The sequence below is a fragment of the Equus asinus genome, chromosome 4 (assembly GCF_041296235.1).
Source record: "Equus asinus isolate D_3611 breed Donkey chromosome 4, EquAss-T2T_v2, whole genome shotgun sequence".
Lineage (NCBI taxonomy): Eukaryota > Metazoa > Chordata > Mammalia > Perissodactyla > Equidae > Equus > Equus asinus.
This window is the reverse complement of record NC_091793.1, coordinates 131,470,666-131,486,630: the sequence shown is the minus strand read 5'-3', so window position 1 is coordinate 131,486,630 and position 15,965 is coordinate 131,470,666. Positions and strand designations below refer to the sequence as shown.

Here is a 15,965-nt window from a genome sequence, read left to right as displayed (position 1 = left end):
GGAGTGAAGGCCACGTTGATCCTGCTGCCCCAGGCCACTTTTTCTTTCCCAGACATCAGACAGGTACCAATCCATATCTCCCCAAATATGCGGATGCCCATCAAGCTCTCACTGAACTTGGGGGCGATGAGTGGGGGGTTGCGGGAACTCATAATGGAAATCTTTGCACAAATCCTCCTGCCTTCCTTACTCTCTGAAATATTTTGTGATCTACAAGTAAGTGAGAAGGTTCAAGAATTGTGTACATTTCCTTTGTAAATTTTGCATATTTGGCAGATCCTAGGGACTTTGATAAGTGATGTGTATTGTTTGGTGCAGAAAGAGTCCCATTTTGACATCCTGTTCATCTAGATAATATCTGCATAGTAGAACAATTTCTTAAACACATCTCCACTTTAGAGAAGCTGTATTTTATATTGAAACTATTCTGAAAAATCAATACTCATTAATTGTTTCAGAATAGTTAAGTATTAGAAGCCATGGTGATTATGGAATAGTTTAGACCTAAAAAATATTTTGATCAGGATGCTTTTCTCTGTGATAAATAAGAGTCAACGTTAAATTTTTGATGGAGGACTCCTATTAAATGGAACACCGTGATAACCTCTTGAAACTTCTTTACCTTGCTCTAGTTTTTCTTCTCCTGGCCACTGATATGTCTGTTCCATGGTATTACCCCCATATTGCTAATAGAGCCAAGAGAATGTGAATAGGATCGTCAGAAGGAAACCTACACACACAGAACTGCATGTTGACCCCAAACTAGTAGCAATTTGCACTATTGTGGAAAGACTGTATCACCCTAACCTAGCCATTGGCCGACTGACTGATTTGTTAATTCATTAATTCTTTCTTTTATTCATTAAAAAAAAAAAGTTGCTGAGAGCCTACCCTTTAAAAGTGGCACCATCTGTATAGTAATTCTCTTGCATTCTTTTTCCCTCAAGTATGCAGTGGTTAGAACACTTGCTTAAGCTTCTCTCTTCCACATTTTTGCTCAAGCTATATATTTGTAACATTTTGTTCCTTTCTTTAATGGTAACCTTATTGATAAAATAGCAGTACTAAGGCCTCTAGATGATAATTAACGTAAGACATTTGAAGGATCTTACTTGATGCAAATCTTTTATTTGTTCTCAACTTGGAAGAGTCATAGCAGATCACTTAAGCAAGATGTTCTTAGTTTCTGTCTGCCTTGTGTTTTTGGTAATTCAAGTAATTCCCAGAAGGTATTTATAAACTACCTGAATATAATTATCATTCACTACGATTGTCATTCACTGTCTGAATACAATTGTCATTTTTCTAGAATATTGTTGTTTTCTCTCTTTAGTACAATACTGTCATGTTTTAATACATGAGCTATTGAAGTACATCCTGAAACAACATTCTAACTTAAATTTTCTTATTTATTCTTTTAAAATCTATTCAGTTTTCTATTTACTTACCATCACATGACACTTATTTATCCCACAATATTTAAAATACTATGAGAAAAAAAATCTTTACAATCTGGAAAATTAATTTATCTCCATTAATCTATTATCCAAGTCTTATTTCCAATTTTTTCCTTTTATTTTGCTTGGTGAAAGACTGACATTGTGCCTGCAGACTCCAAAAGGTTAAGCCTTGTTATTAGGGATTACCTGATTAATCCAAGTCAGATGATTAATTAGATCCCTAGAGAGCCTCCCTTGAAGCCCAGTCTCCCAACACCAGGCGCTTTCTCACCCGTCTAGATGAGAAGCCCAGCTTCTGGACAGCCCAGCAGAGTCTGATGCTTTTTTCCTATAACACGTCGCTTCCCAAGAAGAATAGAACATAACTGACACTAAACACTTATATGAATTAATAATTTACCAAAGATCTAAGTATGATAGAGATGTGAAAGTGTTCTTAACACATAATTTAAGGAAAAATATACAAAAAGTTCATTATGTATTTATTATATAACAAGAAACCAATTTTTTAATTGTGTTTTTATCTATATGATTTGGACACTGTAATTTAACATTACTGCAGAAAAGGTATTAAGTTGTAACATGCATGAAATAAAGAGTAGAGTTATCTTTGTGATGGTGTCTTAAAAACACATTTTCTCTGGTCCCATAGGCTCTCTTTCGGACAGTAGCAATGATGGTGCCTGACTATGCCATGATAGCTGAAATAGTCCTGTACTCCTGTGGGTTTGTCACAGCCCGGCCACTGTCAGTGAAAATCGTGGCTACATATCGCTTGTGTTCAGAGCAGCTGTCGTCGCAGCATCACTATGATTATGGCATGCGAGCTGTGAAGTCGGTGCTTACTGCTGCTGGGAATCTGAAGGTAGAGAACTCGTGTTTCTCACTCATAAACTTCCTGTTTGTAAATCTCAGGACCATGTGTCTTCACAGAGTTCCAATAACTGCTTGGTTTCATCAACTGAAAAAAATTCAATTATTGTACTAAAAAACTAATTGATTAGTTTGCACATGTCAAAAAGGAAATTTTATGATTTGTAACTTTACACATATAATTCTTAGTGATTTGAGTTCTGTTCCATAATTTTAAATATATGAAACTGATACTACCAAGGAATAAAATTCTTTGCTGCTGAGAAATATTTTGAAGGCTTCCAGTCTATATGAGCACGTATAGCTTTAAAGGAAATAGTGTACAATTAACAAATATTTACAGAAGTCCCTAAACATTGTCACTTATTATAATTACACAATTGCAGCCAGCTGTAGACTAGCAGTAATAGATTTGCAATATAATGTTTGCATTTTAAAATGGTATAAATCATAACTATGTAGATGACAACCCAAATATTTGAAGACTTGGGTAACTTTTCATTGGAAGTATTTTTGTGGAACCATGAAATATAACTGCATATTAGTTCTTTATGAAAGCAAGCAAGATAAGATACAGTTAACAGCAAAATGCAAAATGTGACCTTGAAGTTTATAAAATTTTTATGTTCATGATTTGTAGAAGATAAAGATTTTAAAATACATCCTACATGATTAAGAACAATGGCATACATTTTTATCTTCTGTAACAATGTTATCAAGAATTCTGATATATAGTGGTAATATTCTATTTCATATTAGCCTAACATAACTTCAAGTCATCGTGTTTTGCAATAAACAAATGCAACTGGAAGCAACAATTTGTATTAACCTGGCATGTCATGATTGCATTGTGGTCAGATAATGGGAAAGATAATGCATTGTTCTCGTGTATGTCATCACTGACATCTTGACTATTGAATTGAGCTATTAAAGTTATGCAGCAAATGAATCCTGCAAATGAATCCTATCATTCTTTGTCAAAAGCTAATTTAGAATTGTTGAATGTGTTGGCTTGAATATTTTGAAGTTTTTTTCTGTTATATCAAGAAACAAGTTAAAAATTTGCTTTAAAATAATAGCCTCTCAAATAATAAAACAGACTCTGATACTTCATAATTTATGTGTAGTTAGATTGATCCAAAGACAAAGTCCGTACGAGCAGGACAGGCTTTGGCATTGGGAGCTCTGGAGATTCAGAAACAGCTGAACTTGACTGCCAGGCATCACTGACATTGTAAGGTTAAAGCCAGATGAGGAGGAACATGGAATTTACTAGGCAGGGAGATTCTAGAGGAAAAAAAAAAAGGTTCTGGAAAATTAAATGCATGATAGTAAGAGAAACTTTGGAGTGAGATGTTAAGTAAAGTATTAAAGTTGGGAGAAATATTGCTGAGTTCAGATTGTTGTGAATTATGTGAACCTTATTTTGGGCATGGGCAACAAGTTCAGAGTTCAGTGAGATTTTGGGGGGTATACCACAGGTGTTTCGGGATTTAATATAAATTTTCTGAAACACCGTCTACTTAAGTGCCTTAGTGCATTAATCAGCCCTCTCCACTCTGTCTGTGGACCAAGCTAACACACACCCGTACTGAGCCCGCAGCCAGCAGGCAGCGCACTGCTCTGCCCTCCCACTTCGGCTTCTGTCGGATGAGCTGTGTTCCGCACCCGGGGTCAGTTTGCTTATTCCCAAAACTTTCTGAAGCCAGTTGGACATTTTACTGTTATTATGTTGTTTAATCAGATGTTGAAGAAACTGATGATATATAAACGTGAAAAGAAAAAGGGTTCTGTTTTTATGAAAACTAATTTCTTTGTTTAAGAAAGATTTCATAAAGATGAAATGCTAAAAAATTAACTTTAAATTAGGTATGAATAAGACAAGTATATAAGACTGAAAAAAACCCCTAAAATATTGATAAGGATCCTACACTTAGATTATCTCACAAATATCTTTAAAGAGCATGATCCTCTTTAAAAAACAAAACAAAGCAGAACACAACAAAACTGGACATAGCAGATGATGTGTTATTGATGTCTTTTCTGCAAGAAAAATGGCGCAGAACTCTACACTCAGAGAAAAGTACTTGGCATCAAAATATGGGCAAATGAGTGACTGTTTATGTGTTTTAAATTTAAATGCATCTTTAAAAATGATTACCTGTTTTTAATGGTTATTTTCACTTAACCAGCCCATTGCTGGTCTTGAATGCATAGAATAAGCATGCTCCTACCCCATATATAGGCAATGACGTCTCCAAAACTATATTGGATTCATGGCCAATAGCTTTTTAACCAGAGCACCTGTAGTTGATTCAATCTAGGTTTTTGTTATAAACTAGTAGGAAATTCAGCAAGTATAAATGCAGTTTCTAAAATTAGTAACAATCCAATTAAATGAGATAAACGAGAGCAACAATTTTGCGTGAGTTTAAGTTGCCTCTGGGGCCTGTGCGCTTGTGTGTGTGAACGCACAGGGGTGCAGTTAGCAGATGCAGATTTCATCATGAGTGTATTCTCTTTTAGCTGAAATACCCAAATGAAAATGAAGAAATCTTGCTGCTTAGATCTATTATTGATGTAAATCTGCCAAAATTTTTGTCTCATGATTTACCGCTCTTTGAGGTAAGAACATTTATTATTCCAATGTATCAAAACTCTTATAATAATCTATTAATCAAATGTCCAAGTTTGCAACTCCCTACAAGAAACTTCCACTATAGAAAACAGTGATACGGCACAGAGAAACATGTTTTATTTGAAGTGTGTTTAGTTACCTTTGGATGACTTTCAACAACTTGGGATTTTCAAATAATGCTTTTTTTTTTTTTTCACTGCAGGATATAAGCACACCAAAGTTACAAAATATATTTGCTTATAAATTGCGCTAGAATGTAAGCTCCATGAAGGAAAGTAATCTAACACACCGCTGAGTCCCTTGTCAGAATAGGTTCTTGGTAAATGTTCATTAAAATTAATGATTGAAGAAATGAAAAAATAAATAAGCATAATTTCTTTAAAAGAGGGCAATCACTTTTATGAAATTGTTTTTTCAGGCAAATTTAAAATAAGACCCAAGCTTAATAATTTTGTTACATTTTAAAGATTAGGTTATGAGTAATTGAGAAATATTTGAGTGATGGTTATAAAGTTTCCCTCTTATCATTTTTTTCTTGATGTCATTCTTTTCCTTTTCCCCATCTCAACTGGAAGAAATTAGAGTGGGTGGGTTAGATGCTGTGTGGACTTGGGCTGCCTTGGAGACAGGCACTTAGCTTCTAGCATGTGAGGACTGAAGTCTTGAGCCAGCCCCGATGGCCTGGTGGTTAAAGTTCAGTGCGTTCTGGGCGCAGAATCACACCACTCGTCTGTCAGTAGCCATGCTGTGGTGGTGGCTTTTAGAAGAAAGAAGGACTTAGAATTAGAATATACAACTATGTACTGAGGCTTTGGGGAGGAAAAAGAAAAAAGACTGAAGTCGTTATGGCTGTCGTGGGGAGGTGAGAGTGACACTGCCCCTGTAGTGTGGTCGTTGTCAGCTGTCCACGGCAGCCGTGTTTTATCCATCTGAGAGGAGCTTTCCTTACTGCGTAGCTGGCAGAGCAAATATTTTATAAAGCAAATCTACAAGGAAAGGGTTCCAATTTTCTTCCTCAAGTTTTCCCTCAGTTTCTTTGGTACTGGTACACTGTACAGATTTTCCAGGAGTAAATCTATATTCATTTTTGTAAAGTGGAAATATCCTTCACTAGATGTATTCTCTTGCAGTTGTATATTCAGTGAAGATTTATTGATCAGTATTTCACAAATGGAACATAATTGACATTTTCAATTAGGACAATTCCTTGTTGTGGGAGACTGTCCGCACGCTATAGAATATTTGGCATCCTCGTCCCCCACCCCCAGAGTCTGTGGACCTCTCCTGCTGTGAGAACCAGAAGGACACCTCCACGTATTTCCGACTTGCTACTTGGTGGGAGAGCGAAGAGTACTAGTCTTGGTTGAGCTCCACTGAACACCAATAGCTTCTGGAGCTATCTGCTGCTTTCAGGCTTAAGCATTAACAATTCGAACAACCTGAGGAGATGTTTTTGTTTATTTAGCAAACACTATTTGCTTACCATGGGTCAGGAACTATTCTAAGAGCTTTACAAATAGTAATTTATTTAATATTCATAATGGCCCTATGGGGCAAATGCTGTCATTACCCGTGTTGTACAGGTTTTGTCACCGAGGTGCAGAGATGAGAAGTAGCTTGTATTTATGGCTAGTACACAAGGGAGTAGGGCTTCCAGCCCCGCAGTCAAGCTGCAGCGTCTTAACCACTCTGCTGAGTTGCCTTTTTCTCTTCTTTGCCCCAAGGAAACTTATTGCTTTGATCAACTGGGATCAATTTCTCCATAAAAGCATTTACAGAGTTAAGTTTAGAGTAAACTAGTAATTCCTAAATTGTAAAGTATAGCTTGAATGTATGCTTTCACGTTGGACACTTCTGAATTTTCACTTCTACCTTCAGAGTAAAAAGAAATAGTCATATTTCTCACATAAGTTTCTATAACATTTATAAAGTAGCCTTAGCAATTTGTAAAGGTGTTTCTTAGACCTTGCAATGACCTTTATATATTCATATACACTAAATATGGAATTGTAATTCTTTCCAATCATACATTTTATAATTGTATCAGTTTCCTAGAGCTGCCAAAACAAAGTAGCACAGACTAGGTGGCTTAAGACAACAGGAATTTATTCTCTCACGGTTCTTGAGGATAGAAGTCTGAGATCAAGTGTTGGTTCCTTCTGAAGACTCTAGGAAAGAATGCTTCCTCGCTTTTTCTTAGCTTCTGGTGGCTCCTGGCAATCCTTGGCTTTCCTTGGCTTGGCTTGGTGTCCCTCCAATCTCTGACTCCATCATTACATGGCCTTCTTCCCTGTGTGTCTTTGTGTCTGAATCCGCCTCCCATTTCTATTATAAAGATGCCAATCGTTGGATTTAGGGCCCAGGGTGACCTTATCTTAACTAATCTAATTACATCTTCAAAGATCCTATTTCCAAATAAAGTCAATTCTGAGGGTTTAGAGTAGACATGAATTTTTAAGAGACACCAAGCTGATTAAAATACTACACACTACAATGAGTAAAGTACTTTTGAATTAATTTTTATATATGGCATAAGATATGCATTGAAGTTTATTGTTTTGGCAAATCCAGGTTTTCTAGCATCATTTGTTGAAGACTATCTTATTATCTTTTCTCTGCTGAATTACCTTTGTTCCTTTGTTGAGAATCAGTTGTTCACAAGGCTGTGGGTCTATGTCTGGACTCCCTATTCTGTTCCCATGATCTGTTTGTCTATCTTTATACCAAGATGACACTGTTGATATAATAAGCTTTGAAGTCAGATAGTGTTCATTCTCTAACTTTTTAACTTAAAAATATTATGACTAAATATAAAACTATAAAATTTCTAGAAGAAAACAGGAGAAAGCCTTTGTGACTTTGGGTTAAGCAAAAATTTTTTTTTTTTTGAGGAAGATTAGCCCTGAGCTAACTACTGCCAATCCTCCTCTTTTTGCTGAGGAAGACTGGCCCTGAGCTAACATCCGTGCCCATCTTCCTCTACTTTATATGTGGGATGCCTACCACAGCATGGCGTGCCATGTGGTGCCATGTCCGCACCCGGGATCCGAACCAGTGAACCCGAGGCTGCCTAGAAGCGGAATGTGTGAACTTAGCCGCTGCACCATTGGGTCGGCCCCAACAAAATTTCTTAAGTACAACACCGAAAGCACATGCATAAAATAATAAATTGATAAACTGGACTTATCAAAATTAAAAAACATTTGCTCTTTGAAAGACACTGATAGGAGAATGAAAGACAAGCTACAGACTAGGAAAAAATGTTTGGAAATTAGATATATGATGGAGGACTTGTATCTAGAATATTTTAAAAATGGTCAAAACATCATTAAGAAAATAAACCAGTTAAAAATGGGCAGAAGATTTGAACAGGCACTTCACTAAGGAAGATATATATATGACAAATAAGCACATACAAATATGTTAGTCATTGGGAAATACAAATTGAAGCCACATTAAGATACTATTGCACACCTATTAGTATGACTAAAATTAAAAAGATTGATCATACCAAATATCGGATCTCTCATACACTGCTGGGGTGAATGTAAAATAGTACAACCACTTTAGAAAACAGGCAGTTTCTTAAAATGTTAAATGCACACCCGCCATATCATCTAGCATTCTGCTCCTGGATATTTACCCAAGACAGACGAAAGTGCTTCTCTGTACAAAGACTTATACACAAAAGTTCATAGCAGCTTTAATTGTAATAGCCAAAAACTGGAAACAACGAAAATGTCCACCATGGATTTAAAACCTGTGGCACTTCAATACAGTGGAATACTACTCAGCAATGAAAGGAATGAACTGTTACACATGCGGTGACATGTGTGAATCTTCAAATCTTTATACTGAGTGAAAGAAGCCAGACCAACAAAAGTAGGACACATATGTGTAATTTCATCTATGTTAAATTCTAGCTAATGCAAATAAAAATAGCAACTGAAAGTGAATCAGTGGTCTCCTGGGGATAGAGGTGGGAGGCGATAAGGAGAGATGGGAAGGAGGTTTACAAAAGGTCACAAGATATGTTGATTATCTTGATTGAGGTAATGGTTTCACTTATCAAATTAAACACTTTAAATATATGCAGTTTATTGTATGTCAATCATACCTTTGTAAAGGTGTTAAAAATACAATTGAACTATTATTATTTAATGGCTCTATTTCTATCAGTATTAAATATGAAGATGAGAGAAATTTTATTATGTTTATGTGTGTGTGTATATATGTATATATGTGTATGTAGACATATAGATAGATAGAAAGAGAGAGAGAGAATTTATAGATATATAATGTAAATCCCCAAACCATTTATCATCAGGGAATTACTTCAGATTTGTTTCCTGGGGTGAAATTACCCAAACCAGATTACAATGATTTGCTGGCAGCTATCAAAGATAACTGTGACTCCATGAATTTGCAAATGACCAGATTCTTTTCTGAGAAGATTCTTCAAATATATGAAATGATGATTGTGCGTCATGGTTTTATGATTGTTGGAGAACCGTTTGGAGGAAAAACCAGCGCATATCGTGTCTTAGCCGGAGCACTAAATGATATATGTGAAAAGGTAACTGTGCTATTAGTGCATTAATTTATTCATAATCAGCTTTGTACAAGATAGAATGTATGCTCATTTTAAAAGAGATTTTAATGCAGCAATTTAAAATCATGAAGAAAATGAGTCAAAGAGAAAATGAAATTAGAAAAGTATTGTGAAGCAAGTAGAAAGTTCACCATATAAAGGATATGTCACAGATTCTCAACCTTTTATTTCTTCTTTTTAAAATTTTAATTATAAAGGTAACGTTCACTGTAGAAAAATGTCTGAAAACACAAAAAAACCTGATGGTTTTCTTTTTATACTTTTAGGAGAGTATTTTTTATTTTCTGGGTAGTTAGATTTGTGATGCAAAGTTCTGTTACTTGGCTGCTAGTGGTGTTGCATTGAAATGTATGTGTTTGTATTATATAATACATGTATGTTTATTTATATATAATAAATAATGGCAGTGATATTATTCAAAATTTCTGTCCTACACATCATAGTTTGATCTACTTCTTATGCTAAAGGAATGGGACTGTTTTAAATTCTGCAACTAATATTACGTTTTTGTCTACTTCTTGTATTTCAAATAGTTTTTGCTTCATATATTTCAATGTTTGTAACTTCTATGCAATTTGTAATGTCTTCATCGTGGAGTTCCCCCTTCAACCAATAGAAAATTATGTCCTTGTACTGTTATTTGCCTTGGCTCCCCTGTGTCTAACTTCAGTATTGCAACCCCTGCTTTCTCCTTGCATATGTGTTTGCCCATGGGTTTAATTTTAACTCTGGATATGACTGTGATTTACTTTTCATAGAGAATAAATGGCTTGACTTTTATTTTCTCCAGTTTGATGGTCTTTATCTTTTCCTAGGGAAATTTAAATTCATTTATGTTTATTGTTATACAAGCTGATAGGCTGTTTATTCTGTTACTTATGCTTTTATACTTCCATGCTATTTCCTTTCTTCCCCTCCCTTCCCTTCCTTTTACCCTTCCTGCCTTCCTACCATCCTGCCTGTGTTTTCTTGAGTTTTTTTGTTTGTGTTTTTCCTGTTTTCTTGTTTGTTATATGGACTAATTGTTTTTGCTATAAAAAAATAAACAAGTCTCTAAAAGAGCCAGACGTGTGCCACCCAAAGATTAAAGAAGATGAAGGTATGAGCATGTATTCTGGTCCGATTATAAAGCCCAAAATGGTTCATTACCAGGAAATTCTGAGAGCAACATTGTGGTGATTTAAAAGGGACAGGCCTCCATAGCCACTGCATGCAATCTACAGCTTCACACTAGCCTTGATGCATTTGGGACAAAAACCTTGCTTTGGTGACAGCAACGTCATCGTGCCTAAGAAGATGATACAGCTTTCCCCAGCTTCTGAATTTAGGATGACACATTGTTACCCCCTTCCAGGGCACAAGAAAGCAAAGACCTGAGCTAGAGCTTGTTTTACTGGTTAATATCATCACTCCCACATCTTTTCTTCAGTGTGGTAGTTTGTGTCCTAAGCTCCAGGGTGACAAGTAGAAGGCAGTGTTGGGAAGAGTTGAACTTGTTACGTTGTTGTATATAAAAAAGAAATGACTATGAATAGGTATAGCACAGGGGATTTTTAGGGCAGTGGATCTGTTCTGTATGATACTGTAATGGTGGATACATGATATTGTGCATTTGGCAAAACCCATAGGACTGCACGATACAAAGAATGAACCTCAATGTAAACCATGGACGTTAGTTAATAATAACATATCAATATCAGTTCATCAATCATAACAATGTACCACACCAATGCAAGGCTTTAATAATAAGGGAAATTGTGGGGCAGGAACGGGTGAGAGCATACATGAATATCTGTACTTTCTGCTCAATTTTTCTTGAACCTAAAGCTACGCTAAAAAAATTAAGTTTATTAATTAAAAATGTAAAAAAGCCTATGCCCCAAGGGTATTAACATCTCTTGTATGATGCCACACACCAGCTTTCAAGGTTCTGGTAAAAACTGATGACTTACCAATATTAACTTTTCCACTCCTTGAGAAAGATACTCATTTCCCTATATTTAGGTCTCCTAATTTTCTCTCAGAAAATGTTTTGTAGCAGGAGTCAGCCAATTACAGCCCATGGGTTGAATTTGGCCCAAAGCCTATTTTTGTGATGTCTATGAGCTTAGAATGGTGTTAACATTTTTTAAGGTTTATAAAGAAAGAAAAGAAAAGAAAGAAAAACAGAGAAGAATATGTGACAGACCATATGTAAGATGCAAAGCCTGTAATATTTTCTATCTGACCCTTTACTAAAAAGAATTTGCCATCTCTCAGTTTGCAGTTTTAGATCTCTAGAACTTGCACAACACTGGCTAATTTATTCCTAAGTAATTTATGAGTTTTTAAATACTAATGTAATTGGCATTTTTAAAATTTTATTTTTCAACTGTTTATTGACATTATGTAAAAAATACAATGGATTTTTATATATTGACCTTGTATGCTGGAGCCTTGTTAAATGCACTCTTTACTTTTGGTAGTTTCTTTGTAGTATTTTCTACATACACAATCATGTTTTCTATGAGGAAAGTATTCTTCTGACTAACTAAATAATTGATTTCTTTTCCATTCAGGGGTTAATGGAAGAAAACAAGGTTCAAATTACTGTTTTAAATCCTAAGTCTGTCACCATGGGCCAGCTGTACGGACAGTTTGATTTGGTGTCCCACGAGTGGTCTGATGGGATCCTCGCCGTCAGTTTTAGAGCGTTTGCTTCTTCAGCGGTAAGTACTGAAACTTTCCTATGCCTATTTAGATAGGGTGTGATATTTCCTTCTGCCCAATTCCTGATTTTTTCCAATTGTTTCAAACATTTATATTTATAGCTCAAGATATTTATTTAAAACACATTACTGGATAGTCTGGCAGTGTTTCTGTGAAGAACATTGTTAGCATCTCCAAAGATTCCAGAGACCATGCTGGCAAGCACCTTTGCCCCGGTATCTACAGAAGGGAGGGCAGGAGAGAAAAGGACAGGGGAAAGGATTTCTGGTTTTCTTTTTTCAGGCTCAATGATCCAGGAGGGAGAGCCTCTGCCTTTTGTGATCCTTTTGCTCCTTCAGTAGTCTTCTTGCTTTGCCTACCTTTGGGCTGCTGCCTCTGTCACACCGGTGCACTGTTGTTAGATGCACTCCACCAGTGCTTACAGAAGACATTGCCGACTTTTCCAAATGTTGCTCTCAAGTTCCAACATTTTCCCTCTAGTGTGTTAGGAAGGGCTGCCTGTGGAAAGCAGAAGAGGTAAGGATGAGCCAGCTGCTGACTGCTGTGAATGGGAGCGGGTACTTACCTACTCCTGGCCTGTTCTGCTTGTCCTGCTGAGTGGCTGTTGTCAGTCCTACGAAAAGTGTCCACACACCAGCAAATGTTTACTCGGTTGCCCTGTGTTCGTGGGCTCTCCATAGAGTGTGGTCCTATGGGAGGCAGCTTGCTATGGCTGGTCTTAAAGGAAAAGGGGCCTAGGCTAGAGACATTTAATTTATTTATTAAATCTTTTTTTTAATAACTATTTTCTTTATTCTGAATACCATACATCCTAATTTGGTGCTCTTTATCCAATTAAGCACACAGCTGATCATGACTCATGAGTCAGTGTAATAATAGAAAAACATCGAATCTCACCTCTGCTCTTGTTGGCTGAGGGCCTTGGGCAATGAGTCACATGAGGACTGGCTCTCACGGGGCAGAGATCCTGCCCAGTGTCAGGCTTCATGAGTCATTTCCAGGATATAAATACCTGTGAGGCCCAGGGGAGGCAGAGAGAGCTTTCTGTCACTTCTCAGGTCCTCTCTTGCCACAGTGGATACACTTTGGCCCAGATGAGCATATGAAGTCTCTAGAGAATGTAGGCAGTTACATTAGTTGTACAGAAATAATCATGCACTATCGCCCACCTTATACTCAGTTACATAGCTCACGTTACATTTTCCAGGAAGCTACGCCCCATAAATACTGAGTCTCAGGGAGGTTGAGTAGCTGACCAATGTCACAAAGCTGGCAAGTAGTAGAGCCAAATTAGAAGTGAGGCCCTTCAGACTGCAGAGCCCACTGTCTTGTCCTTACTTGGCCGTGTTCCCCAAAGTGAAGGTGAACAGGCACGGGAAGCCCGCGGCGCGAGGGAGCGTCGATCTCTGGTGATCTCGGGGTGCGGGCTCTTCCTGCTTCCTGAGCATGGCCGGAGCTGGCCTCTGGGTGTGAGTCTGGGGTGGCCTGAGCCCGTGACAGGCCCATGTCTCGTAGATTAACGCAGTGGGCTGCAGGGACCAAGAATGTGTTAAGATGGACTCAAATCCTTCACTGCTTCAACTCAAATTCACATTTGCTGAAGGTGAACCAAAGCGTCATCCCTGGGCACAAAAAGGCTGATTTGTGAGGGTCTGGAAAGGAGACTCAGCTCTCGCAATCTCCTGTTAGTGCCTGGCCTCTCCTTAATATTTGTCGAGCATTTACTATGTTCCAGACAATGAATAAATAATTTCACATTTATCGTCATGGGACTGTGTGTGTTACGTTGATATTAATGTCCTCTGTCACCGTGGGATGTGCATGTGATGTGTGAATTCACTCAGCAGGGGCAAGAAATAACTTGACTTATCACAGGAGAGTAATTAATCTGTGTGAACACAATGCCGTACAGGGTCAGATTATCCAAATGAAAATGCTGCTTTCCCTGGCAATTGTAGTTTTCTACTGAAATTACTCTGTAAGACATGTTATATATGAATTCAGAAACATTGGAAAAGATGGACTCTTAAGAAAAGATGTGATATTTCTGTCTTGTCCGTGGCAGATGTAGGCATCCTTAGTGACTATATATTTACATAGATATCTACGTACACTTATGTGTATACGTATATACACTTTGTTCAAAAGACGCCTTTACATTTTCATGGTGAAATTAATTTTAGGAGTTACACTTTTAAACTTTGAAATATTATTGAACTGTTTCCTTAAATTATCATTATGACATTTTTGCTCTTTATTTACCAAATGCATAAACCAGACTCCAGATAGGAAGTGGTTAATTTTCGATGGACCAGTAGATGCAGTGTGGATTGAGAATATGAATACAGTGCTGGATGACAACAAAAAGCTGTGTCTGATGAGCGGGGAGATTATTCAAATGTCACCACAAATGAATCTTATTTTTGAACCAATGGATTTGGAAGTTGCTTCTCCTGCCACTGTAAGTTCTCACCTTTGGCATCTGCTTGTAAATTTGAAGTGTTATAAATATGTTTATTACTTAGTAACTTTGATTTTAAATGAATTTACTTTAAGAGCAACCTGTGCTTCTCCAAGGGCAGACGCATCTGCTGATACACTTGACAAATTTAAGAGTTGGGGAGCTTTTCCTCTTGTCTAGGACCATTTAGTATAAAATTAAGCTTTTTTTTTTTTTCCCACAGGTTTTCTGAAAGTTGTAAGAAACAGATGTACCAGTCATATTTCTTTTTATAAGTGTTCCTTAATGGTGAACAATTCTTGTCTTCCCAGGTTTCTAGGTGTGGTATGATTTACATGGAGCCTCACATGTTGGGCTGGAGACCACTGATGTTGTCTTGGATAAATCTTCTACCTCCTGCAGTCAGTATTATTCAGAAGGAATTTATAATAAGCTTATTTGACAGATTTGTCCCTGTTTCTGTCGAATTTATCAGAAAGCATACGAAGGTAAGAGGGATGGGAATTTTGACACATAAAAAATAAATGGAAAATCCAAATTAGCTATATATGTCAGTTTTAATGTCTGTTTTTATTTTCAACTACCAGATATTAAAATAATTCCTTAACTGGTTTGACTGAAAACTTTTTTCTGATTAAAGTGAGGAGATTATAATTCATATAGTCATTCTCCAAAAAATATTTTAAATAAAGCATCTTGGGGTTTGAGAAAACGTATGGGTGATAATCTTTTTGATCTTTAAAAAAAAACAGTCAGCGGCCCACCTAATCACATCTAGGTGAAAACCACATCTGGCTAAAATCTGCTCTCTCATTTCTGATGGACTATTAGTTTTTAAAATAGTTTCCATTTTTATAATTTTCTTTATTTTTTAAAGTTACTAAAATAAATATCTTATAATCAGAAAAAGGATAATTTTAAGAAGTAATCTCATTTGTGGCATCTAAAGAACTGGATAATGAGTGATAATGGAGGAAGGCAAATTACGGCTTAGGGATACTAAATGAGGAATCCACTGTATTTAACATGAGTGCATCTGATTGTTTAGGCATTACTGTCAATAGCTAAAAAAAACTGGAATTCAGGGAGGGAAGTCAGTCCTTGTTAGCAGCATTGGTAAAGGTCCTAAAGTAGGCAAATCCACTTTTCTTTCTTTCAATACAACCTGGGGGTTGGGAGAGGGGAAAGACCGAGGGGAGAGAAGAGAGTTGA

General features: G+C 36.7%; 1 protein-coding gene across 2 annotated transcripts in view; it reads left to right on the top strand.

Annotated features, from left to right (window-relative positions):
• The window catches only part of DNAH7 (dynein axonemal heavy chain 7), a 236,331-nt gene that overhangs the window by 105,462 nt on the left and 114,904 nt on the right, over window positions 1-15,965 (top strand). For both annotated transcript variants that reach the window (XM_014835173.3, XM_070508274.1), the window contains 6 exons: window positions 2,113-2,325; window positions 4,860-4,958; window positions 9,299-9,547; window positions 12,142-12,291; window positions 14,571-14,753; window positions 15,065-15,241. In XM_014835173.3, coding sequence (XP_014690659.3) covers window positions 2,113-2,325; window positions 4,860-4,958; window positions 9,299-9,547; window positions 12,142-12,291; window positions 14,571-14,753; window positions 15,065-15,241 — 1,071 coding nt within the window. The remainder of the gene's footprint in view (window positions 1-2,112; window positions 2,326-4,859; window positions 4,959-9,298; window positions 9,548-12,141; window positions 12,292-14,570; window positions 14,754-15,064; window positions 15,242-15,965) is intronic.